General features: G+C 43.2%; 1 protein-coding gene and 1 pseudogene across 1 annotated transcript in view; both read right to left on the bottom strand.

Annotated features, from left to right (window-relative positions):
- The window catches only part of SASH1 (SAM and SH3 domain containing 1), a 182,356-nt gene that overhangs the window by 55,996 nt on the left and 100,490 nt on the right, over nucleotides 1-25,870 (bottom strand). Inside the window, exons 5-8 of the mRNA XM_007453214.1 lie at nucleotides 13,153-13,193; nucleotides 11,308-11,394; nucleotides 9,013-9,125; nucleotides 1,818-1,919 (exon numbers count right to left, since the gene is read on the bottom strand). Of these exons, the coding sequence (XP_007453276.1) occupies nucleotides 1,818-1,919; nucleotides 9,013-9,125; nucleotides 11,308-11,394; nucleotides 13,153-13,193 (343 nt within the window). The remainder of the gene's footprint in view (nucleotides 1-1,817; nucleotides 1,920-9,012; nucleotides 9,126-11,307; nucleotides 11,395-13,152; nucleotides 13,194-25,870) is intronic.
- LOC103075271 (lanosterol 14-alpha demethylase pseudogene) lies at nucleotides 6,900-7,596 on the bottom strand (annotated as a pseudogene).

Raw genomic sequence — 25,870 nt, 5'->3', positions numbered from 1 at the left:
ATCGGAAGACTTCATGTTAAGATGACAATACTACCCAAATCAATCTACAGGTCCAATAAAATCCCTATCAAAATCTCATGGCACTTTTCACAGAAATAGAAAAACTCATCCTAAAATTCAAATGGAATCTCAAGGGACCTTAATAGCTAAAACAATCTGAAAAAGAAGAACCAAGTTGGAGGGCTGACACCTCCCAATTTCAAACCTTACTATAAAGCTATCTTAATCAAAACAGTATGATGCCTGCAAAGGAAAGACATATAAACCAAAGAAATAAAATAAGAGAGCCCAGAAATAAACCCTCACATATATGGTCAATTAATTTTCAAAAAGGGTGCTAAGACCATTCAATGGGGGAAAGGCCAGTCTTTTCAACAAGATGGTTCTGGGAAAACAAGGTATCTACCCACAAAAGAATGAGGTTGGACCCATATGTTATATTATATACAAACATTAACTTAAAATGGGTCATAGACCTAAACTTAAAAGCTAAAACTATAAACTCTTAAAAGAAAATATAGGAGAAAATCTTCACGACAATGGATATGGCAATGATTTCTTAGTTATGACACCAAAAACGAATGTAAATTGGACTTCAAAATTAAAAACTTTCCTGCCTCAAAGGACGCTATCAAGAGAGTAAAAAGGCAACTCATAGAATGGGAGAAAATATTTACAAGTCATGTACCTGATACAGGATTAATATCCAGACTCTGTAAAGAACTCCTACAACTCAACAACCAACAACAAAACAAAAATCCCAATTCAACAATGGGCAAATAACTTGAATAAACACTTCTCTGAGGAATGTATAAAAATGGCCAAGCACATAAAAAGATGCTAAACATCATTAGACACTAGAGAAATCAAATCTAAACCACAATGATATCATTTTATACCCATTAGGATGACGTATCAAAAATGGGAAAATCACAAGTGTCGGTGAGGAAGCAGAGAAATTGGAACTTTCACGCAGCTGTCAGGAATGTAAAATGGTATAGCCACTGTGGAAATCAGTATAGCAGCTCCTCAAAAAGTTAAACATAGAATTACCGTATAATCCAGAAATTCTACTCTTACGTATATAAGGAAAGGATTTGACAGCAAGGATTCAAACAGACACTTGTATACCAATGTTCACAACAGGAATATTCACAATAGCCAAAAGGGAGAAACACCCAAGTGTCTATCAACAGATGAATAATTAAACAAAATGTGGTATATATGTGCAGTGGAATATTGTTCATCCATAAAAAGGAATGAAGTTCTAGAATAGCTGTAATGTGGACGAGTCCTGAAAACATGGTACTAAGAGAAATAAACCAGACACAGAAGGAAAAATATTGTATGATTTTACTTATATAAAGTACCTGGACTAGTCAAATTCATAGAGACAGGAAGCAAACTGTGGTTGCCAGGAGTTGGGGAAGGTGAGGAGAGAATGGAGAGTTATTGTTTAATGGTTATGGAATATCTGTTTCAGATGATGGAGCAGTTCAGGAAGTGGGTTGTGAAGATGGTTGTACAGCAAAGTGTATGTACTTCATGTCACTGAATTGAACACTTAAAATGCTTATAATGGTAAAATTTAAGTTGTGTCTACTTTACTTCAATTAAAAAAAAAAAAAAAAAAAACAGCATGAACAGCGCTGTCCCAGCTACCAGGTAAAGGAAAGAATAACATGTCGGAAGAGACACCTCTTTCCAGATCCAGGTGGGAGTTGGTGACTGCAAAAAGAAGTCTAAAGGCTGAAATCGTGCAGGCTGTCCCTTTTTAGTAGGAGCGGTTAAGATGCTCAAAGAGACAGCAAACTTACATTGCAGTTTGATGAGCCATCGAATGGTGGGTAAGAACCGTCTGGCCAGTCAGCAGGGTCCAAAGCAGCTGACTGCCGGTGCTGGGCCTCATACTCCTTGAGCTGCAACAAGAGAAAGTGGAAGATTGAAATGGAAATGATGGCCAAGGCTGTCTACCAAGCAGCAGAATGAATCCTTTGGGCACCTTCTTTGCACCACTGTTGGTGACTAAGTGCCAGCCAAAGACAAGGGTCACCCAAATGAAAGGAGAAATACGTCCTCCCCTGCAGGTTTTTATCTAAATCAAACCAAGAGACACAACAGACTCTTTGTGTTCTGTGTTCCAAAAAGAACCTTGATTTTCCTTCTCCAACATCTTCCAACATCAAAACACCTTTCTCAGTTCAATTATAAGTTCGATAACAAAATTGTCTGTAGTTTGACCTTTGGATTACCTCTCTTTGTGGAAGACAAAATGTGTAGACTAAGGACATTTTAGTAAAACAGAGGTGGCAGCCTGAAACTGATTTTTAAAAATCACTTGCTTGTTTTGTTCTAGACTGCCTCATGTTACCAGTTCAATGTTATCACCTAACAAATGTTATGGGATTTATCGGGGATCCTATGGATGAGAGGAAAAGAGCAGTTAGATATCTAGAATATGTTCAGAGACATTTAAAGTTTGGGCTTAAAAACTAGGTTTCTACTTTTTGAAAAACACAGAAGGACAAAAACGAAATATTATAGAAAATTAACAAACTTAACCTAGCAGAATTAGATGAAAGATCTTTCAGAATGGCCAATGTGAGAAGTTCCAGGTGTGTTTTCATAAAATACGTAAAAATTTAACTCTGTAATACAAATAAGTTGTCCCAGCATTAAAATTCTGTTATAAAACAGTTTTTAGATATGAAGTTAAGACATCGATCAAATCATGTTCCATGAATCAAGACACCAAAAAGCAGATACAATCTGACCTGACAGCCCAGGAGATGGTGCCAGGACCGTCCTTTTCCACTGGAGCTGTGTGGACGTGGCAATGCCAGTCCTCTAGGAAAAAGCAACTTTCCAAACCATTATTTCTACTATGAAGTTCTTTTCTGTGCATACTTGTGACAGGAAATGGACGAGGGGGAGGCAGACAGTATTGATTAACAGGTAAGGGCTCTCAAATAACTGGAAGCCCTTGGGCAAATTACTTAACCTCTCTGTGCCTCAGTTCCTTCACCTGCAAAACGGGATGACAATAAACTATATCACAGGACTATTACCAGAATAAAGTAAGATAATGCAGCAAAGCTCTTAGTATACTGTACCCATGCAACAGACTTTTTATGATGGTATTATTATCACCCTTGTGGTTTCAGATAAAAGAGAGCTCAAAGTTCACATCAACTGCAGGTATTTGAACTTTTGCTATGCAGGTGCTTAATATTATTTTAATCTTTCTAGTATATTAGGGGGATTAATATTGTTCTAATCTCTATAATACATTTAAGTGACATATTAGAATGCTCTTCCTTTCCAGATATATTGGTTTCTGAAGTGCATTATCCTTCCTGTATGATCGAAATAGCTGCCTCTGAAAAAGGGTGTTATCATTTGTTTTCTCAGGGTCTCTGCTCTACTTTCTAGGAAGCACTAAATAAAATCTTCATCTTCAGGAAAACGAAACAAATTCCTCACTAGTCAATCATAAACAGACTTAATATTTTTCTTTTGTTATCCGTCCATTTCCATCATTGACGTTGGTGCCTAAGAGCACATGTGCTGCTGCTTCTTTTTTTAAAAAAATCATTTATTTATTTATTGGCTGCACAGCTTGTGGGATCTTAGTTCCCCGACCAGGGATTGAACCCGGGCCCTCAGCAGTGAGAGCGCGGAGTCCTAACCACTGGACCGCCAGGGAATTCCCCGTGTGCTTCTTCTGATAAAGATTCAGATTTGTGCTCGATCCAAATTTACCTTGTTTTTTAATTTCCTAATTAAAAAAAAAAGAAAACCAGGATCTCTAACAATTTTTTAAAGTGCATTTTACAATGAAAAAAACCTGGTTATTGTTTACATAATCACATTTTTGTATTCCACTCTGCTCCCAAAGACAACTGATGATGTTCATTTGAGAAACTTGTGTATTTTAAAGCAAATTTATAGAGTTTTAGTTTAATTCTGGAAGTTTTAAAATAATGACATTTTAAAGTGGGGGTGTGGGTGTCGGTCTGCCTGTCCATCTGTCTACCTTCATATCTTATTTTCCCTGGTCTCATAGTTTTCTCACACTGGAAGTCTATGACATGATTCTTAGAGGAATGAACATCTGTAGTAGGTTAATGCTTATTCTATCTTAAAGACCTTTATGGAGAGAGATTCTAAAATGTTTCCATTTCTAAGAGCACTTATTATAAAGAACATTTCTATTATATTTAATCTAAATCCCCTCCAGCTGCGATTTTCATTCATTTTCTTTTATGCTCTCCTCAGTAGAGATGAAAACAAAACACTGTGCAGTACACCCTAAAGATGAACTGTCTAATAACCCTTCATATACTTGAAGACAGTGAATAAGTTCTTTTCTGAGATAAATTCTTTCCGATTCCAGCCCAAGAGACCTATTTAAAAAAACCCTCAATCACTTTGTTGCTCTCCTATGGACTCTCTCCATGAGCCTCTCTAGCTGTCCACATTCCTATGATTGATGCACAATACCTGCTACGAGGAAATAATTTATATAGGTTCTCAGCTCATAATCTTGTGCTCTGGTATAACAGATGCCCAGACTCCCTTTAAAAGACTGTTCTCTGATTTCCCAATTACTGTAGATATGGACTCACATCTATATACCCTTCTCAGGAGAATTATCCGTGGTTGACAGGCGTTGTCTCCCACAGATGCCTAGAAGGCTGTTCCCTCCTCCCCAGTCAGCTTTCAGCCTCTTTTTCTCTGGCAGGACAAACTCTACAGTGCAATTCACCTTCCAGAGCTCCCCACCCCTCCCTGTGGGATCAGGCTGAGGCTGAGACTAGACTTCTCCTGAAATCACATCTCTGTCCAGCTTCTTCCTCTGCCTCTCCTGCTTCCCTCTCTCACTTACAGGTTTCTTCTGAAAGCTTTTCTTCAATAAATCATGTGCACAAGAATCCACATCTCAGGCTCTGCTTCTAGGGAACCTGATGTAAGACAGCTGGCGTTAAGAAAAGTTCACCATGCCAAAACATCAGTCAAGTCAGTGACAAACATCAAGTTTTTTTGTTTTCAAATCCCACAAGGACTTTATTTTGGACTTCCACACAGATATGACCTTGTGGAACCCAACACATATTTATCAGGTGGATAAATACATAATATTTAGTAATTAGATCAAATTACATGAGCAAGTGTTTAGTATCAATATTGATACACTATTTTTTAGGGAACATGATTATTAAATCATGGTCATAAATCTCTCTCAATTTCCTTAGACACTGCTTCCAGTTAAAATGTCAAAGGACATATTTTTCAACAACACAGCTCCATCATGGCTGAGTGCCATCATACCAAAACAATAGTACTCTCCTTTATGCAGAGCTTTAAAAGTGACTTTATTCCTTACCCTCCCAATCTCACATACACCACATAAATTACCCAGAGAAGTTAATAACCTGTAGCTTCCAAGTGTCTCATGGGCTTTCTATACCTTGCAGAACTTACTTGAATACCCTGAACTTACTCACCAAGAGCTATGAACAGTCTTAAAATTAGCACCTGAAAATGGTGTTGTCTAGAATACGCTAATACTCTAGATCCCCCTAAATGATTTTTTTAACCAGTGTGCTGGACTCCTTAAAGCATACAGAGTAAGTAACCATCATAAAACCATTAGAAAATGTTTGAAATGCCATTAGATTTGATGGAACTATTCAGTTAATAAAATATAAAAATCATAAGTTAAGCTGCTGTCTTTTTAAATTACACACTGTGTACACAGAGCTATCTTGTAAACTTCATTCTCTTCAAATGCTTTTTCATTTTCATCTTTGTATTGACAAGTGGGTTTTCAGGAATGTGAATCATAGCTGTACACTTCACAGGGGGAAAATACTCAGCAGTGAGATCAAATTCATATAAACAAAGCACAGTGGACCAAACTGTATTCATTTGAACATAGGCAAAATTTTCCCAAATACAACGACGCACTGGGGGATACACTCAGCTCCAAATGACACACAGGCAAACTTCTCTCCTGATGCTGGTTGTCCTATCAGGATTAAAGTCTAGACATTCTATATGAGTCTTCTTTTTCCCCCAAACTTTCTAATTAATTCATTTAAATTCATTAATGTTGCAAAAATACGACGTGTAACAAATCAGGACAGAAGTTATTGTATTCCTAACAAGTCAAAGAAAAAGAAAATATTACATCTTCTTGGTAAATCAAGACCAACCCCAGTATTTCTTACAGGGACCACATCAACATCTTGTACACACAGTCTTCAGAACTGAATTTCTCACACAGTAAAAGAAGAGCAGCAGGCTATGCAACGTCATCTGAACGATGGTAAAATGATCACAGTACGTTAATTGTATCTAAATGGCAGCATGTGAACTTACGGTAAAAAAAAAAAAAAAAAAAAAGTTTGAATCTTTGAAATATATATCAAAGTACATTAGTGTCTAACGAACTCTGAATTGTGTTCCATGTGCCCCAAGGGCTGTGCAAGTCAGTGCCCTGAACACCACAAATATTTACTAGCTAGTTTATGTAAATAAATTGTTGAAGGGGCATAACTTTAGACAATTCAAATACAAAAAGTGCAGTGGAGTAGCTAATTAACATTATTTTCCAAGTTCCTCCTTAGCTACGTTGAATGTAAAAACACATAAAAATCTCAAAATGCAAACGTTTTAGCCTCTTGTAGAACGTCTTATAAAACAGAATTAGACAGCCACCTGAAACAGATTATAATAATTCTTTAGTAACATGAAAGCCTTAAATACCTACGGGTCTTTTTAGACTCTGACTGACAGCGGGAGAAACACATGCCTGATACCCTGAAGGACCATTCTTATCATGGTCATTACAGAAGGTCTAACTCCTAATGTTTCTTTGATACAGCAATCTCCCTTCATTTTTCTTGAAGTGTTCTGTCTCTGGCTAAAAGGAAGCCCATCCAGACACTAGTAGCCAAGGATGTATGTTGCCCTGCCAAGAGCAGACCAACAAGCTTCCCTGTTACTTATATCATCTGTCAAAGGACACCCACCTTTGTGTGCAGAATCTAATAAAGTTTGGAGAATGTTATCAATTTTTTCTTTCTGTGTTTCTGGATTGCCTTATAGAAAAGATTATTGATGTCTTGATGAGCTCCATCCTAAAAGTAGGCAAAGGCAGCCAGCCTGGCAACAGACAGACTCCATGGCTAAAACCTCCATCCAACCTGCATACAGCTGTGCCACCTTTTCATAGAGTTGACTTCTGATTTCCTTTCCATGTAAACAATGGCTAGCTGTTAAAATTATCAGCTCAGAAAGAGCATCAAACAAATTTTTTTCTCCCCAACTTTGAAAGTATTCCTTTGTTTCTTTTTCAATTATAGAAACGCGCTACCTGAAGTTGACTGTGTTAAGGACACTTTTAACATTTTCTTCTGCCCCAGGAAAACTGGGTTAGATACATCCTATGCAACTCCCTTTCCAAACACAGATGGTGTCAGATGCCTGCAGGCATCTTCTACGTTTAGATCTTCAAATTTACAATGAAAAACAGCAAATGTAGCAGCATCACTCGCCAGAACGTTAAGTAAACATCTTGCCTACCATGGTGAAATTAATACAGGTCCGTGTTTCTCATATGCATTTCCTAGGAATTCTGCTGGACTTTTTTCAACTGCTATGACATGCTCAAGGAATGGCACTGGAGAGATGGCTGGTGGACTTTTTGCCCTAGCTGGCAGCTAGACGGGGTGGCCGAAGGCATGGTGGAGCAGGGAGACCAGACTGAGGGTGAAGGCCAGGGGTAGGTGGTCACCGGGCACTGCTTCAGTCCCCCAGAGACGCTGGAGGCAAGATCACCTCTGCTCCTCCGAACCAACAGAGCGAGAGAAGCTGGCAGATGGGCATCTGGTGGAGACCTTGGCCCTCAGGTCTCCTACTACAGGTCCCACCTCCCACTCCCCTCAAGAACTTTTTTTTTCCAGCATTGTCTCAGCAACAAATTAAACTTTGTTTTTTTTTAACTATTGAGGTTTAGAGTCAGGTATACTAAACTAAAGTATGTCTGACACTGTTTCAAGGTTTCAGACCTTCAAGATTCTGCTTAACGTTAAAGTCATAACTCATTCAATGATTCCTTAGTGACCTGAAAGTTCTAAACCTGCCTAATTTATGACTTGTCTACACCATCCCGAACCAAGTATTCAACGTCAGAATCCAAGAATTAATCAGCCCGTTGGTTGGGCAACAACAAAGCAGGAGATCTCTTAAGAATTGCTATCTTGCTATCACAAACACTACTCCAGTGTCCTAAAGGTTAATTAGGCTTCTTTCAGTGCTTAATCTAACTCAGAGCAAAAAAACATGACACAATAAACTGTAATATCTACTCAGAAATGAAAGTAAGCAAAAGTTTAAGGTTTACAGATAAAGCTTGGCTTTGACGTTAGTCAAAGCTTAGTTTGTTGAAGGCATCTTACAGAACTAATGCTTATAATGGTTGCATTTACTTTTTCTTTGGTGGTTATTTAGTAATTTATCATTATCAATCTTATCAGTATATTCCCATACCCTTTGATGTCCCTGTTCTAGTCTGTTTGAGCTGCTATAACCAACCACTATAGGCCGGGTGGCTTATAAACAACAGAAATTTCTCACAGTTCTGGGGGCCGGGAAGTCCAAGATCAAGGTGCCAGCAGATTTAGTGTGTGGTGAGGACCCACTTCCTGGTTCACAGACAGCATGTGTCCTCACGCAGCGGAGGGGGGGGGGTAAAGGAGCTCACTGGGGCCTCTTGTACATGGTCACTCACCCCATACATAAGGGCTCCACCCTCATGACCTAATCACTTCCCAAGGGCCTCACCTCCAAATAACATGACTTGGGCATTAGGATTTAATATATGAATTGGGGGGGGGGGGGCAGGGGGTTGGGGTGGAGGCATTCAGTCTGTAGCAATCCCCCAACATGTGTCAATGTCAGGAGGTCAGGGGCTCACAAATGAAAACCACACACCTGCACTCTTACCCTAGCAAGTGCTTCTTCAATGCTGATCATCTTTTCCTTGACCATCATCATCAGCTGAATCCGTTCCTCATCACTCATCGTTATCTCGCTTGCAACATAACCCACATCTTCTCCTGGAGAAGAAAAACCATAGGAACAGGTGAAGAAGAAAATAAAAAAGATAAAACAGGACGCCAGTCTTGAAGGCTTGTCATCTAGGACTAGAGAAGGACCTAATTCAGGCGCACCGTCTAGCGCTGTTACTGATGGAGCCACAGGACCAGGAATGGGCTGCTCTGTAGGAAGCCAGTGAGTCTATCTCGCTTGGAAACAAGCTCCAAGAACAAATGGATGTTACCATGGAAACAAATCCTTCAAAATGATCAGAGCTTTTGTGATGGAGGGTCTAGTGGAGGAGTTTTGGAAGAAGGCTGACAGGGGGTCTGGAGTGACAGGTGAGGCAGAGAACTAATTTAAAGACCCGGCTAGAGGGCTTCCCTGCTGGCGCAGTGGTTGGGAGTCCGCCTGCCGATGCAGGGGACGTGGGTTCGTGCCCCGGTCCGGGAGGATCCCACGTGCCGCGGAGCGGCTGGGCCCGTGGGCCATGGCCGCTGGGCCTGCGCGTCCGGAGCCTGTGCTCCGCAACGGGAGAGGCCACAACAGTGAGAGGCCCGCGTACCGCAAAAAAACAAACAACAAAAAAACCGAAGGCAGGCAGAACTGCAGGGGGAAAGAGAATCCCTCAGTTAGGATCCTTTGAAGGTGTTTTATCGAAAAGCAAAATGGCCATATGTCTCATGTATGTGAGCCACGTCAGCGTAGGCGCCTTTGATCAGCGTGTGGGGAGAGTGTGTCAGTGAAGGTGGGCCGTCATGCGCAGCCGGAGTTCTCACCCCCCACCCCGCTCCTCCACCCTGTCGTTCCCATCCACACCTTACTAGAATCAGTGCCATCAGGATGCTCGGCTCTAGCTTCATTTGCCCGTGGTATAGACGGATGGACTGAATGAGTCTGGCTGCAGAGTTGTGGGAACCCATTTCACTCAGGACCTACCTTGGAATTTATGTTCCCCTGTGTTGCCTTATCTCACTTCCTTTTTGTAATCAATCAGCCCAGAAACACCACTCAAGTGCCCTTCGCCACTCAGCCCCTTGTGCGGGAAGAGTAATGGTGTGAGCCAGGGGAGGGGAGAGAGTCTGCAGCTTTGATGCATTTTACTATCTGCCTCGCCTCCAGTGGTGGAGAGAGTTGCCTGGGTTTAAAAAGAAATGAACGTTGAGCCGGTAGACCGTTGGCTTCCTCCCTCCATCCGTTTCTCTCTCTTTCGCCTCTTCTTTCTTTCTAAATAAGACTTTGTTAGAATCCAAGGTCTACTTTGAATTGTAAGTGATGCTGGGTGTGTCTCAAAAGGAAAAACTGGGAATGCTTAAGAATAACTCTCTCACAGCAGGACAACTTAAATAAGCCCACTGATGGCTGCCAAGGAACCCAGGTGTGCCACTGACACACACTGTGTCCATTTTTCTCATTTCCGTGTGTAGGAATAACTGGAGAAGCGTTCTGCACAGGCTAGGACACCACGATTTTGTAAAAGAAAATAAGTCGTGTCAGCAGTGAGCAACTAAAAATGTTCGTCTAATGATAACCTTATCCAGCCAGACTGGAATCTGCAAGTAGCTTCGTTTCCCCTCCCTGTCTGAATACGGGAGAAACATAAATTACATAACTGGGCCTCAAAGGGATGACATATTTACTTACTATATAAACAACAACAAAAGACACAGCTAAGAGGAGGGTAGGACTGCCTTCACAAAGCAGCCCGGGCAAATTCCCATGATGTCAGCCCATTAGACAGAGTTTCCAAGGGTAACAACCCCATAACTGTCCCTGCCACAGAAAAGCGTCTGCAGTTCAGAAGATTGCAAAGGCCCCAAGTGGCAGGGCAGGGGGGAGGGTCCAAAACTCACAAATGCTAAGACTTTCTGGACCTTTTTAGGGTCCATCTTGGCCAGTAAAGATCTCGCTGAGGTTGATGTGACTGAGAAAAGGAAAGATTTGGTCTTTGCTGTCAGATCTATAAAAGAGACGACTCCGAACTCTTTCCATTTTGATTTCTTTGATTTAAAAAAAGAAAAAAAAAACAACCCACTGGGATGAAGTCTTAAAGTAATGATAGGAATGTCGGAAAGGCTGCATGGCGTATGGGCACATGCAATGACTTATTCTAACTTACAGCATCCATTTAGATTAGCAGCCCAGGCTTCTTAACATTTTAGGGCTAAAAGGACCTACTGTCTGCCAGCTGTGTTACAGTACCTTTTGAAGTCTGTCTCATTATTCCTTTCTGATTCTTTCGGAAGTTCTGCCAGAAATACTTATTTTTCTTCTTCCAATCTCCTTTTCCTTTAAAAAAAAGAAAAACAAAGCACAAGCAATAAATTCATTAATAACAAAAGTAGCCTCTTCCTTACAACTCAAAGCTTGTTAAGAATACTTTGATTTCACAAAAAGACAGTTTTTCTCTTTCAGTTTGTGAAAAGACTTAGAAATGCCTATAAAGTTGTTTAAAAGAAATGCAAATTTCCTAAGAGCAAGAAATGGTACAGTAGGGTTAAGATGAGAAATAAAGAAACATCAAAAAAGCAGGCAAGGGCTTCCCTGGTGGCGCAGTGGTGGAGAGTCCGCCTGCCGCTGCGGGGGACACGGGTTCGTGCCCCGGTCCGGGAAGATCCCACATGCCGCGGAGCGGCTGGGCCCGTGAGCCATGGCCGCTGAGCTGCGCGTCCGGAGCCTGTGCTGTGCAACGGGAGAGGCCACAGCAGTGACAGGCCTGCGTACCGCAAAAAAACCCCCCCAAAAACCCCGAAGAAGCAGCAGTCCTATCTGCTCTCGTGGACGGGGCACACCCAAGCTGAGGCTTCGTCACCGTTCGGTGTCTGGTTGCTCCATGGCCACTGGAAACAGGGTCCAGTGGAGTGATGCACTGTTGGTTTCCGCAGCCTAGACGGGTGGTGCCAGGCAGTGTGGCACAAAACAGACCCATGGAAACCCCGCGCAAGGGGCTCCCAGGCTAAGGGCATTATTTGTCAAAGCAGGATGCCCTCGTCATGGTCTGACAATCCCCAGGACTCTGAGAAGGAAACTGGAGTCGGCTAGCCTGAGGCTGCCTCTGTACCCAGAATCTGGAAGGTGCCTGCTGCCTCTGGGCTAAACACAACAGCAAATATCAGCCATGAAGTTAAAGTGAAGTAGGATTATCACTACTTGAATCTTTCTCATAAGCAATCTGGGAATAGAATGTATTTCTTGTAAGCTATACTTTCCCCTTCTCGCATTGTAGTGTTTCTGAAATGGAGGTGCAGCTTAAGAAAAAAATGGCAAGAGCTAACATTTATCCCACACTTAGCATATCCAGGCACTTTGTATCTAATGGCATATCTCATTTAATACTCACTCACAATGAAGGTATGATGTATCCTTGCTTCCATTTGTGGATGAGAAAACCGAGGCTTAGGGAGGCAAGTGACTTGCCCCAGGTCATAACTAGTAAGGTTGGTAGTCATGATTCAAATCCAAATCAAAGCTTGATTTGAGCACTTATGCACCTAATCATGATTACTTTGCCAGGCTTTCTTAGACCCAAACAGAAGAAATGTTACAAAATCAAGAGTGGATTTTATAACACCTTAATTGTGCATAATCTTTCATTCAAAAGTTCCAAATAGAAGGATTTATCCTAAGGACATGATCAGGGATAGGCTCAAGGATTTTTAGTGGTAGCATCATTTCTCTGTGATAGAGAAAAAACTGCAAACAACTTACATGCCCAGCAAAGAGGAGACTGGTTGATTCAATTATGGCACATCCAATATGACAGAATATTATGCAGACTTCAGAATTTTACTGTAAAAAATACTCAATCATGTAGGAACATGCTCAGGATATATTCAATTGTAGCATACGATCCATATTATGTTTTCTTGAAACCCACACAAATTCAGAAAAAGAGAGGAAAGCTATACATCAAGATCTTAACGATGTTTATTTCTGGGTGGAAGGATTCTTTGTGGTTTTTGTATGTTCACATACTTATGTGTTCCGCAAAGTATTAAAAGAAAATAATTAGTTAAAAATGGTTAAACCAAGAAAAGTGCTACTGACCTACAGAGCTGTCTTCCGAGTGTGACTTATGAAGAGGATTCCTACAAAAGAAAAACAAGTGTGATTACCAGGGACCTTCACCTTCCTGTGAGGACTGAAAACCCTCCTAACTAGTGGTACCCAGCATCAATCAACTGAGGAGAGCCAGGGAAATTTCTATAGAATATTTACCAATGGCCTTCCCCAGCCATCTGCTGCCTCTCTAGAAACCGGCTTAGGTGCCATTTGTCAACACTAATTAAAGGCTCACTCCAGGGTAAGACCTATATTAAATGAAGGGAACGGACTTCACTGGCTGATTGCTGAAGTGCCTTCCATTTCTGTGAATCATTATTTACATGTTAAGTTACTGCCATTGAGAAGTCTGTCATGTAAGTGGGAAAGAGAACGTAAATAAAAATAAGAATATAGACCTGGCAGATGAGTAAAGTGGTCACCTGGAGGACAAATAAGGGGGGTGCAGGGGTTTGTGGACATCAAGCAACAGGAGATTGGATGCCCCAAGTAGGGGGGCAGCTAGGATGCAGCTCCTCTGGTCCCTTGCTGCCATCTGGCAAGTGCACTACGTACGTGTTTCTCTAGATCTTCCAATTTCAAAGAGAAGCCAGAAGTTTGCATTTCTTTTACAAGAGCTCCACATTTTTAAGGATGGCAAATAATTCAATATTTCTAAAAATGTGTCCAAGTTCATTAACACATGTCTGGGCATCGGATTTGAGCCACACCCTTCCCGACCCTAGCTAATGGTGTGTGACTGTGGATACAGATGAACTCAAATAACCTGAAAAGTGAACCCAGCCCCAAACGCAGGCGATCAAGCCTTTCTCCAGAATATACATAGATAGCAACTTAAAGGAAGAAGGCAGGGAAACCAAAGAAAGTTAAAATTGGGTCTCTCAAAAGGGGAAGAGCAGGGCTTCCCTGGTGGCGCAGTGGTTGAGAGTCCGCCTGCCGATGCAGGGGACACGGGTTCGTGCCCCGGTCCGGGAAGATCCCACAGGCGGCGGAGCGGCTGGGCCCGTGAGCCACGGCCGCTGAGCCTGCGCGTCCGGAGCCTGTGCTCCGCAACGGGAGAGGCCACAGCGGGGAGAGGCCCGCGTACCGTATTAAAAAAAAAAAAAAACAAAAAAAAAAAAAAAAAAAGATAAGGAACAGAAACACAAACCAGGAAGGTGTTCAAGGCCACAGAAGCAGGAGCAAGGCAAATACCAGCAGACAGCTGAGTAGAGTGGGCTAGTTGACTGGGGATTAAGGCAGGAAATCCTTCGAAAATAATATTTATGCTAAGGCTTGAATACTTAAATTTTGTTTTTTAAATTTTACTCTGTTGCATTTGTAGATCAAAGTCATGGTAATACGCCTCAGCCCACCCTAGTTCAACTGGCCATGATCTATCAGCACCGCCATCAAGCTTTCTGCAGATGCCCTCTGATGGCAAAGGAAGTGGCACGTTTACTTTTATACTCACACTAAGGACCTACTTGCTTACAACCAACTATATCAACTATCCCTAGCTCTTGATAAACTACTTACCTGTGTAATGAACCAAAAATATGTATATGTCTTTCACTTTTTCTAAAAGAAATATTTTCAAGGGAAAATGGTCTAAAGAAATAGTACTTTTCTTCAGTCCTTTGCTGATTTAGAATAATACACTTCATCGAGTTGTAAGGAATTCTGCCCATCGTTTAATCCAATCCCAATTTTACAGAAAACCATGGTCTCCAGAAATTACAGAAGTGGTGCACGTTTCCCTGACTGGTTACAGACCAGCAAGGAGCTGTACTGAGGGATCGCTAGACAGGTTGTCTTTCCGAAGTACACCTGACTCTCCCTATCTGCATGAAGTGTATATAAAATTGCCTGTCTCAGTATGATTCTTCAAAAATCCAAAGGCTCATTTCTAAGTTTTCAACCCATTTTTCACTCGTTCCGCCCAATGGGAATACCTAATACTGTAAAAACACTCCAAAATTCATACTACAGAAAAGTTATGTTCTCACTATTACATAGTTATCACAAAATATAATTGTATTTTCCTCTATAAAAATCTGGCTTACAACTTTTTCGTTATTTTTATCTACCTTCTTCAAATTATCATGTGTTTTGAATATTTACCCTTGGGTTTGCATTTTTTAATCTATTTGTTATGTAAGAGGTGCTTCTAGTCATCATTTGCATTTCCCCCAGAATGCCAGCAGATGGCACTGTAGCTTCTTTATTCAACTTGCTTATGGTAGCCAGTGGGGATTTTGTATTTAAAATTTCACCAGTTCACAATCTAGATACTGGTCAAAGATAGCAAGCCAATGTTTCATAAGCACGAGGCCCAACTCATCAATTTACAAAGGGGGTAAAATGATGCCATATCAAGTTTAATTTGGAGGCAGTGAATTTTCCCTGCCAACAGAAGCTGGCAGAGCAACAATGCAAAATGCCATCTCCTTTCTCCTGGAGACTGATTATAAAATTCATCCAGCAGGAACAAAAATCAATGGTGTCACCAAATTCCAAATTCGGATGGCAGCAGGTGGAAGGGGTCATTTACTGATCTCCTGGTGGGAGAAATTAATGCTCAGAAGTCAGTTCTAAAGAGGCCTCCTCAGGCTTCCCTCATGGTGCAGTGGTTGAGAATCCGCCTGCCAGTGCATGGGACTTGGGTTCAAGCCCTGGTCCGGGAAGATCCCACATGCTGCAGAGCCACTAAGCCCGTGCGCCACAACTGCTGAGCATGTGCTCTAGAGCCTGTGAGCCACAACTACTGAAGCCTGCACGTCTCAAGGCCACGCACCATAACGAAGAGTAGCCCCGTTCGCCGCAACTAAAGAAAGCCCACGCGCAGCACTGAAGACCCAATGCAGCCAAAAATAAATAAGTCAAATAAATAAATTTATAAAAACAAAACAAAACAAAGAGGCCTCCTCGTAATACATCCTTCCAGCCAGATACTGCAGATGAAAATGGCAGCCTATTTCTAGCCATCACTTTCACTGTCAACAGGGTAAAAAGGATGGGGATTTCCATGCAGATTTCAACGACTGGGAAGCAATAATTAATACTCAGTTGCACTTTGAGAATCTATTAAAGCATTTAATAGTTTTGCATTTAGAGTCTCTGAACTCAATCTTAGTACCTCTTCATCAATACTACTATTAGACCTCAAAACTGCATAAGTGTAAACTTTCCTCAAGACCCCTAAAACTACTCTAGTCCTCCCTGAAGGTCAAATTCATTTCAGAAAATTATAAGGAATACATGAATTAGATCAAAAAATCAATTTAAGGGACAGCATCCCCAGAACTGAACCAATTCTTTTCATCCTACACTCCAGTCTTTAGCAAATTCTTTGTTAAATTGCTTCCTTCCTTCATTTTCACTCATTCATTTATTCATTGCTTCTTTCATTCAATAAATATTTATCAAGCTCTCATTCTGAGTCTGGCATCCCTGCGGCACTGAGATCATACCAGTAAATAAAAGTTGGGTGAGATCCCTGTTCCCTTGGAGCCAGGATGGGGGGGTGCAGATCAAGAAGTAGGGAGAATTCTAGAAAGGATGGACAGAGAAGGCCTCTCTGAAAAGGTGACAGGTGAGCAGATACCTCAATGATAAGCTGGCATGACATCCACTCCCTCCACTGGGGAAGACTGGTAGGGGAAGGAAGGAGGAAGTAAGAGGTCTACTTTGGCCACGTTCAGTTTGAGGTGTTTGTTGAACATCCCTGCAGAGATATTAGCGATAGTTGGATATGTGAATCTAAGTTCAGGGGACGCATTGAGGACTGGAGTTAAGAATTTAGAAGTCACTTGGATATTTAAAGCCAGGAGACCAACTGAAACTGAACAGAAGCCGAGACTGACCTCAAGGGCAATCCAATTTTTATGGGTCAGGAAAAGAAGGGGAAGCAGGCAATGGGACTTCTGGGGAGGGGCCAGGGGAGAGAAGGAAAACCAGGGAAGTACACTTTTACCTTTCTGACTAGAATAATACTAACATCAATTTAACACAGATGATATTGCTGCCTCAGACGCCATACAGGGTAAATTCTAGGTTGCTCTATTTTTCCATTGAATCTATTGCTTCACAGCAGAGATCCACATAAGACCAGAGTGAAAGAGGAAACTAACAAAGGTCAAAACGAAATTCTTCACGTTTGTATATAGGAGTCCACCTTGCCTAAGGACACAGAGGTGGTCAGAGACTTAACTGTGTGTCTGAGTCCAAAGTTTCACCCGCTTCACTGAACATACTGCTTCTCATTTACATGAAAGAAAATCACATCACATGATACACTAGCCTGGTTCTTGGGTAAGTTCCTGGAATGACACTCAGAAGGATTTGTGAGGAGAGAGCATGTTTTCAACCCCAAATGTGAACACAGCCTACGGGTTTATAAGAACTAAGTATTTCAAAAACACTTTTCAGGATTCGGCTGTGTTACTACTGCATGGTCCTCTTGTCTGCTTCCTTCCTTTCGAAGGAAAGGAAGCCACATCATCTGGCTCAAATCCATTTTTCTTCTTGTCTATTTAAAGATAAATAGCCTAAGGTACCTCCAGGCAGAGACAGCTCTATCTCGTTGTTACATACTTAGGCTGGCACACCAGAAAGGTATAACAAACGCCCACGCATAAAGGAATTCCTAAAATAGACTTTGTGTTTTTGTTCTGATGGACTGTCCAGAAACTTCATTATAACCAAACAAAAAACAAAAGAAAAACTGTTCTAACCTCATTTCTAAGAAAGGACCATGTGTTACATGTTACCGGAAAATGTACACTTAAGAGGTTTTAAAGGTTCCTTTATCTTGAGTCTCCGGAAATACACTAATATACATTATTAGTTTATTTCCTGCTGGATTTTGAATCAGAGCTTTTGCTGTGTCTGGGTCTTTGCCTGCATCATCCCCTGGCCTGCCAAGGCAGTCCCCAAAGCCAGCAGCAATCTTCCTCAAGATGCAGAAAAAGGACTGAGGCATCTGTGTTATTGAATTATACGTGCACGGGGGAGGGAGAAGGTGGTAAATGGGTTGAGGGCCTTTTTAGTAGTTAATATTCTCTTTTGCTTTATTCTTTTTTTTCTCGTTTTGGCCGTACCACGTGGTTTGTGAGATCTTACTTCCCTGACCAGGGAATCGAACCTGGTCCCCAGCAGTGAAAGCACCAAGTCCTAACCACTGGACTGCCAGGGAATTCCCTTCTTTTGCTTTATACCTTACCTAAATATAACAAACTACTCACATTTATATTTTTCATATTTAGTGACAAATCATTTTGTGTAAAATAGGTAATTCCTTGACATTTCTTATTATCCTTTGAGTAGCAAAGATATTTTTCATATAGGAGCATTTCTTCTCTATTTAATAGGCATAAACATGAAACAAAATTGAGCTCACACTATCCACTGTCTGCCATGAAAATTTAAGGGTCACCCTTTCCCCAGCCACGGGGTAAGGGCTGGGATAAGGCATCCGACATGGAGGGTCCCCAGTGCTGGGCACTCACTCTTGGGGTTGGGGGGTTGCAGGGAGCGAGTGCCTCCTTAAATTCCGTGCCCTCCGTAATCTCTTGCTTTACCCTTGATGGGGCCCTTCCCAGCCAATAACCATTATATTTCATACACACAATGGAAATTAGCTTGCCAATTTACTGGCTGGGATGGAAGGTAACTCTTGCCAAGCGGCTGGCTTATTGTTAGAACTCCCTGAATATTCAGTACCGATGACAACGCTGGTGACATGCTGTCACCCTGGTGAACACAGTCTCCATACGGGCTTTTTCTTTCATTTCACAGCCTATTCCTGGCCTGTATTTTCTGGCTTTTTGTTGCAAGGTCACCTTCCTAAGTGATCAAGGCAAACACCAAATCCAAGGCCGTGGCGGACACTGCACAGGCTCAGTGCTCACACGCTCAGAAGTCAGGCACACCCGTGACAGCGCTGCCGCAAACCTAAGCCGTATTTTCCTTTTTTATGTGAAGTAAAACTGTGGTGTAAAAACTGTACCTCCCTTGGTGGGTTGTTAGGAGAATTATAGGAGACAGTGAATATAAAGGGCTTAGGGCAGTGCCTGGCACTTGGTGAGGTCCCAGTAAATGTGACCTCTTGTAACTACTCCTCAGAGCTGCCTCAAACACATGAATATGCTTGGTCTTTGGGCAGGATTACACCACCCTCATCCCACTGAGCGCTGCCGCGACTCAGCCCCTCTTCTAGACTCCAGCAGTATCTGAATCCCCAAGGTTCCTCTTTCTTATTTTTCTTACATTAACTTGCCTCGAAAAATTTGGACGGATGTAGTGATTTCTCTTCCTCTTCTCAATCTCACTTCATACAAGCAATTCATGTTTTTCTCAGAATTAAAAAAAAAAGAGAGAAACAAAAACCATCTAACACAGCATTGTAAATCAACTATACTCCAATAAAAATTTTTTTTAATTTCATATTTTCCGAAAAATAAAAGGAAATCAACAACTGAACAAGATGCCAACACACTTTATCCATTTTTTCAGCATAGTATAATTAATGTTTGCTTATATCCTACCGTCTTCCTTAAGCAGTAAGAACTGTACCAATTTAGCCGACTACGTTCAACACAGTGCACACTAAATAATTCTTCATTTATGTTGAGTAGATTTCCATATGGATACATATCATGGGAAATAACTGGGGCCCATCAATCATGTAATATTAACTCTCCAAAAGAAATGGCAGGGTTTCCAGGTTTAAGTGTGGATATTGTCCGAAAGCAAGAATACCAGGGAATTCCCTGGCAATCCAGAGGTTAGGACGCCTCGCTTCCACTGCAGGGGATGCAGGTTCGATCCCTGGTTGGGGAACTAAGATCCCACAAACTGCGTGGTACGGTCCCCACCCACCCCAAAAGAGAAGAACCCCCAATCTTTAATTCCAATTTCAAGAGGGTCTCTTACCACACAAATCAAATTCTCACACTTGGAAAGTGCTAAAAGAACATTTGAAAAGTTTGAAATTTCTAGCCATGAGTTTTGGCCTTTTCAAATTTTTCTTATTCTACCCTCTGCTTTATAATATCTTTGGCTTTAAAACTGCCATCAGGGGCTTCCCCGGTGGCGCAGTGGTTGAGAGTCCGCCTGCTGATGCAGGGGACACGGGTTCGTGCCCCGGTCCGGGAAGATCCCACATGCCGCGGAGCGGCTGGGCCCGTGAGCCACGGCCGCTGAGCCTGCGCATCCGGAGCCTGTGCTCTGCAACGGGAGGGGCCACAACAGTGAGAGGCCCGCGTACCGCAAAAAAAAACCCACAAAAAAACAAAAAAAAACCCGAAAAACCTGCCATCAGAATCACTTTAGGTGAGCCGATTCCTTCCATACAAGATGTCTCAAGAGGAGCATCTTATCCAGAAAAATAGAAAGACACAGCCAACCTGGGTGTGCAGCTTGCCTTCTAACAACAATCATTTTTGTTATCCCTCAATCCTCTGCTAATTATATTAGGGATGTGGAAGTTCTAGGTATTTAAACAAGATCTCTTCTGCTGCAAAGCATGCTTTTTTTTTTTTTTTTTTTTTTACACTAACTGCCCTCACATAGTTAGACTGCACTTTACAAAAGCAGTCCATGTTTTTCATAAAATGAAAAAAAATAACGAATGATTGGACATGATGTCAACGTGGAGATGCATGGGCAGCTCACTGGCATCTAGACATGAATGACATTATCTCTAGTGTTTCTCTGAGGCCACGACCCAGGAAGCAGCCCAGCACAACGGCTCACAAGGTGGGTTCTGGAGTCCAGTTGTCAGTGTTCAAAGACAGCTCTACCATTTACTAACTAGCAACTCTGGACCAGCCACTTAGTCCCACTGAATCCCAGTTTCAGCCTATGCAAGATGGGGACCATATTATTACTGATCATATGGGTTTTCTAGAGGTTTCAGTGAACTGTGACTTGCATGGTGTTCAGAACATGCCTGCACGTGATAAGCACCACCACCAAGAAGCCAGCGATCACGACTGCCGGCCTCTGCTCTCACCCAGCTCTCCTTGTGGGGTCAAGTCTCTCGTAGTCCTTCTCTAGAACGCACTGAGTTTCTCAACATGGAAGGGGTTGGCTCTCTGGCACCTCGGAGGTGACCAACGAGCTCTCCAGGCCAAGAGCAGGGCTCCACCCCTGTTGAGCCTGCAAATCCTTCACAAAGGTGCATTGAAAGAGATGTGTGTCCTTTCATTCACCAACTGGTAATTTGTGCCGAAAGTTAATGATGCAGGACACTGTCAGAAGTTTGCGTTTCTTGTCTTAAAAGCAGCCAAAAGCCATCTCTCCACAATGGAGGCCCATGGCCTAGTTGTGTCACTGCCACAACTTCACTCCCGGACTATACAAAGTGCAGAAGTGCAGAGCTCAACATGCCCACAGATGGGTGCTGGGGGCAGGGACAGTCCAACCTGGGATCCCAGGTGGTCATCCTCCAAGGTTTCCAAAGCCTCTCAGTGCATCTTCTCTTTTCCATCTGGGCCATATTCTTCATCTGTGGCCTGCTGGGTCTAACCTGTCTAAAACCTGGCTGTGGATGCCAGCTGTGATGCTCATGGCACTGTGGAAAGTACCGGCATCTATCTCAGCTCCGAGAAGTTATAAATGCCTCCCCAAGTCCTTCAGATTTAGTAACTTATCTTCAGAATATCCACGTGACACAGTGGAGGGTATGTAATATTATCTTTTTATGAAACTTCATATAAAAAGGCATCAATAACTTATCAGTCTCTTATAAAAACAACCAAGGATGATTTCTTGCTCAGTGTTTCATGTTTGGTACAGATAATGAAGCCCTGCGCAGCTGGATGAAGGAGATGCACACAGCACGGTCCATACCTTCAGGAGCATACAAGATAATTCGGTAGATTATACTGACGCACTGCGAGATTCGAACGGTTGAGTGAGTGCTCATCACTGGCAAGGCCAGTTGACTTCCATTTCAATATCCATTCTCGTCTTCATTCTTACTGGGAGAACGTTGATTTTGCTTGGGTGGCAGTGTGCCCTGTTAAATTACTCACCCACCCACACTCCCTCGCAGCATGTGGAGGCCAGGTGTCTGGGTTGCCCGAGAAGACGTAACTGGAACTTTACAGCAGGGTGTTTCTGGGAAAGCAAGTGTTTTCACAGTGAGAAGAAACGACTCCATCTTCACACATCTTTTGCCCTTTGCCCTCTCCCTTGGTCCTGCCTGAAACATGGGCAGAATGCCCCAGCAGCTGTCATTTTATTATAAGGAAGAAAGTCACATACTAAGGGTACGGGAGTAGAGGAAATAATTCCTTGGAATACCTACCTCCAGACTCCTTGCTATATGAAAAAATATACGCCCCCCGCCGTGCCTCAACACTGCAGATTTGGTTGTTAAGAAGTAAAAATGACAAACTTCTATAAAGCATTGTTCTGGGTTTATCAAGCACATTCATATATATCGCATCAGATTTCAGGCTCACAGAGACCCTGAAAAGAACTAGCCCCATTACATAGATGGAGAGACTGAGGCCTGGAATACTCATGAAAGTGACTTGTCCCTAAGTCATGGAGCTGGGGCTTAAACTCCGCTCTTCTGACGTCCAATCCAATGTCCTTCCCACTAAAAACCAGATTAACGATACTGTGAGCCCGAAGCCAAAACGATGTGCATTTACTGGCACTGACAGTGCAATTTAAGTTTGTGACTTGGCCGCAGGAGGCTGCAGCCCCAGGTCAAGCTCTGACTTTCGATGTTTCCTCAACAGGCATACAAATTAAAGCGTTAAAAAAAAAAAAAAAAAAAAAAAAAAAAAAAAAGTCCTTGAACTTCTGTTCATTCTCGTTTTGGTGTAAACAGTAAAAACCAATGCCTTCCTTTAACGGCCTCGATGCGAACTTTATTTTTTTTTTTTTTTTTTTTTTTGGCTGCGTTGGGTCTTCATTGCTGCGCGCAGGCTTTTCTCTAATTGTGGCGGGCAGGGGCCACTCTTCGTTGAGGTGAGCGGGCTTCTCATTGCGGTGGCTTCTCTTGCTGCGGAGCAAGGGCTCTAGCAGGCTTCAGTGGTTGTGGCACACGGGCTTCCGTAGTTGTGGCTCACAGGCTCTAGAGCACAGGCTCAGTAGTTGTGGCGCACGGGCTTAGTTGCTCTGCGGCATGTGGGATCTTCCTGGACCAGGGCTCGAACCCGTGTCCCCTGCATTGGCAGGCGGATTCTTAACCACTATGCCAGCAGGGAAGTCCCAAATTTTACATTTTATTTAGGTTCTTATTATCTTCAGAATTACTAAATTACTGTCAAAACCAAAATAAAACAGGATTTTATCACATTATTTTCACCACAAAAGCTAGTTTTTATAAAATGAGAACAAAAAAACCTGTAAGTAGTTTTGTTTACATTTTTAATGACTGCTATTTATTCTGTAAATAGAGCACAATTATTCCTTCCTTCTAGTTACTTCCCCTTTAAAATTTACTGCATATGTGTAATAAATAAGTGGTCCAAGAAAGGCTTTTCTGTAAGGAAATGTGGCTGAGATTTGAGGCTGGCTGGATCAACAGGGAAGCACCTGCCTGCTCCTCTGGAAGGCCGTTTGGTTATCAGTATGCGTGACACAGGCCCCAGCTCAGGAACGGGTGTGGCAATGGCCCCTGTACCACTCTGCCTGGTACAGGGTGCATATGGGGTAATTTATCCCAGCAGAGGCTGGCACAGTAAGAAAAACCGCCCTTTGGTATTCTTATCAAATTTGCATGGACCAGCAGGGAAAGCCAGGCTGCAAAGAGCTGGCCCCTATGCGCCAGAGCCTCAGGATGGGGAAAGGGAGTGGGGAGACAGGAGGAAAAGAGGCTCCTTTCAATGACCTCTTCAGTCTGTTTCCATGGCGATGGCTCCGGAAGCGGGTCAGAACTTTCTCAGTGGAAACAAACAGTGGCTCCCATTCACCATCACCCAAGCCACGCCGGCCACACTGGCCGCTGTGCCATCTGGACACAGAGGAACCTGGGGAGGGATGCGGGGTCCAGGGCTGCTGCCAGCCTTTCTTCTGTCAGCTGTTGGGAAGGGAGCAGGGGAGTCAGTGAAGCCGCCTCTGAAGGCCGAAGCTGGTAGAGCCGCGGGCATGTAGAGCCCTTCCTGGCCGCCTGATCACGTGCTGGAGGCACAGGGACCAACCACATTCTAGGACAGGGGCGTGGGAGCCACCTGCCAGCCCTATGTCTCCTGGCTGGCAACACAAAGGATCGGGTCCTTTCCACAGTAACCACTGCCACAGTCTGTCTTTTTTTTTTTTTTTTTGCAGTACGCGGGCCTCTCACTGTTGTGGCCTCTCCTGTTGCAGAGCACAGGCTCCGGACACGCAGGCTCCGTGGCCACGGCTCACGGGCCCAGCCGCTCCACGGCACAAACCCATGTGCCCTGCATCGGCAGACGGACTCTCAACCACCGCGCCACCCGGGAAGCCCTCTTTTGGTTTTTTTTTTCACTTTTAATTCCTTCAAGACAGAGCTGATGAAAAACTTTTGGATGTTATAAATACTACGAAAATGGGAACTCAAGCTTTCCTATCTTCTCAGATCTCATTTTTTAAATTGAGGTACAACTGACGTATAACCTTGTATTAGTTTCAGGTGTACGACACAGTGATCTATTTGTATATTGTGCAATCATCACCACAGTAAGTCTAGTTAACATCCGCCACCATTCAGATCTCATTTTTAGATCCCCACACACCTCCTTTGTCACATCCCCGTGCCCTCCACATTCAAAGCCATTAAGGGGCTGCCGACTCCTCCCTGAACTTTGTAATTCTGCTGGCTGGTCTCACTTTGCTCTCGGATTGCTTCACATCCTTCCTCCTCCTGATTCTGTGGCTTCATCTGAAGTGACGCACGAGCACCTGCTAGAGATGATTCGGACACCAGGCAGCACTGCCAGGGACACCATGACGATAACTGACGTCCACCAGCGTCATCTGAGCGGCCCCGGGATCCACTGGTGACTGAGGTGTGGAGAAGAAACACAGAGCTTCAATCCGACTGACGAGAAACAGGTTTTGGCAGAGTTCATTAAAGCCAAGCTGCTGCTTGAGAACCTCCTGGGAAACTTGTTACAGGCTCCAGAGCTCCCCATTTGGAGAATCCATTTCATTGGGCCTGGGCGGGGCCGGAGGGTCTGTCTTCAACAAGCTCTCCGGCTGACTCTGCCTCGCAGATGTGCTTGGAACCACTGCTGTAACCCGGTAGAAAATGGGAAACGCGCTCCCCATCCTTCCTTCTCCACCCCCTCCTTGAATCCTTCTACTGCACCACCTCCAAAATAGGGAAAGTGGTACTGCCAGCGAGGTTTTCAGAAGAGAATACAGAATACACTAAGCTAAAACAAGCAGCCGATATGCTGCAAACGTTATCCTGACTGTGAGGTTTTATTTGGACAAAGCTTTTAGAGGAGGTCGGGGCGGGGCTGAGCCTTGACCCGGGGAGCTGCGGTGGGTCTGCAGTCCATCACCTTAGCTCAGCTGGACTACCTTTCCCAGATCCCCTCCCCCAACTGGGTCAGCGTGGGCCGCGTGAGATGTTTCACGTGAGGTGCGCGAAGCAGAAGCGGCATGGTAGCTGTTTTCTTTCTGGGCTTCAGGGTCAGTGCAGGGCATGAGGCCCTGCTGAGGCCAACACATGTCGTCACGTGTCCCCTGGGTCACCGAGTGGCAGGGCGGCAGCCCGCCGTACTCCCCC

Source organism: Lipotes vexillifer, unplaced genomic scaffold (assembly GCF_000442215.2).
Source record: "Lipotes vexillifer unplaced genomic scaffold, Lipotes_vexillifer_v1.1 scaffold1161, whole genome shotgun sequence".
Taxonomy (NCBI): Eukaryota; Metazoa; Chordata; class Mammalia; order Artiodactyla; family Lipotidae; genus Lipotes; species Lipotes vexillifer.
This window is presented reverse-complemented; position numbering and strand designations above follow the sequence as displayed.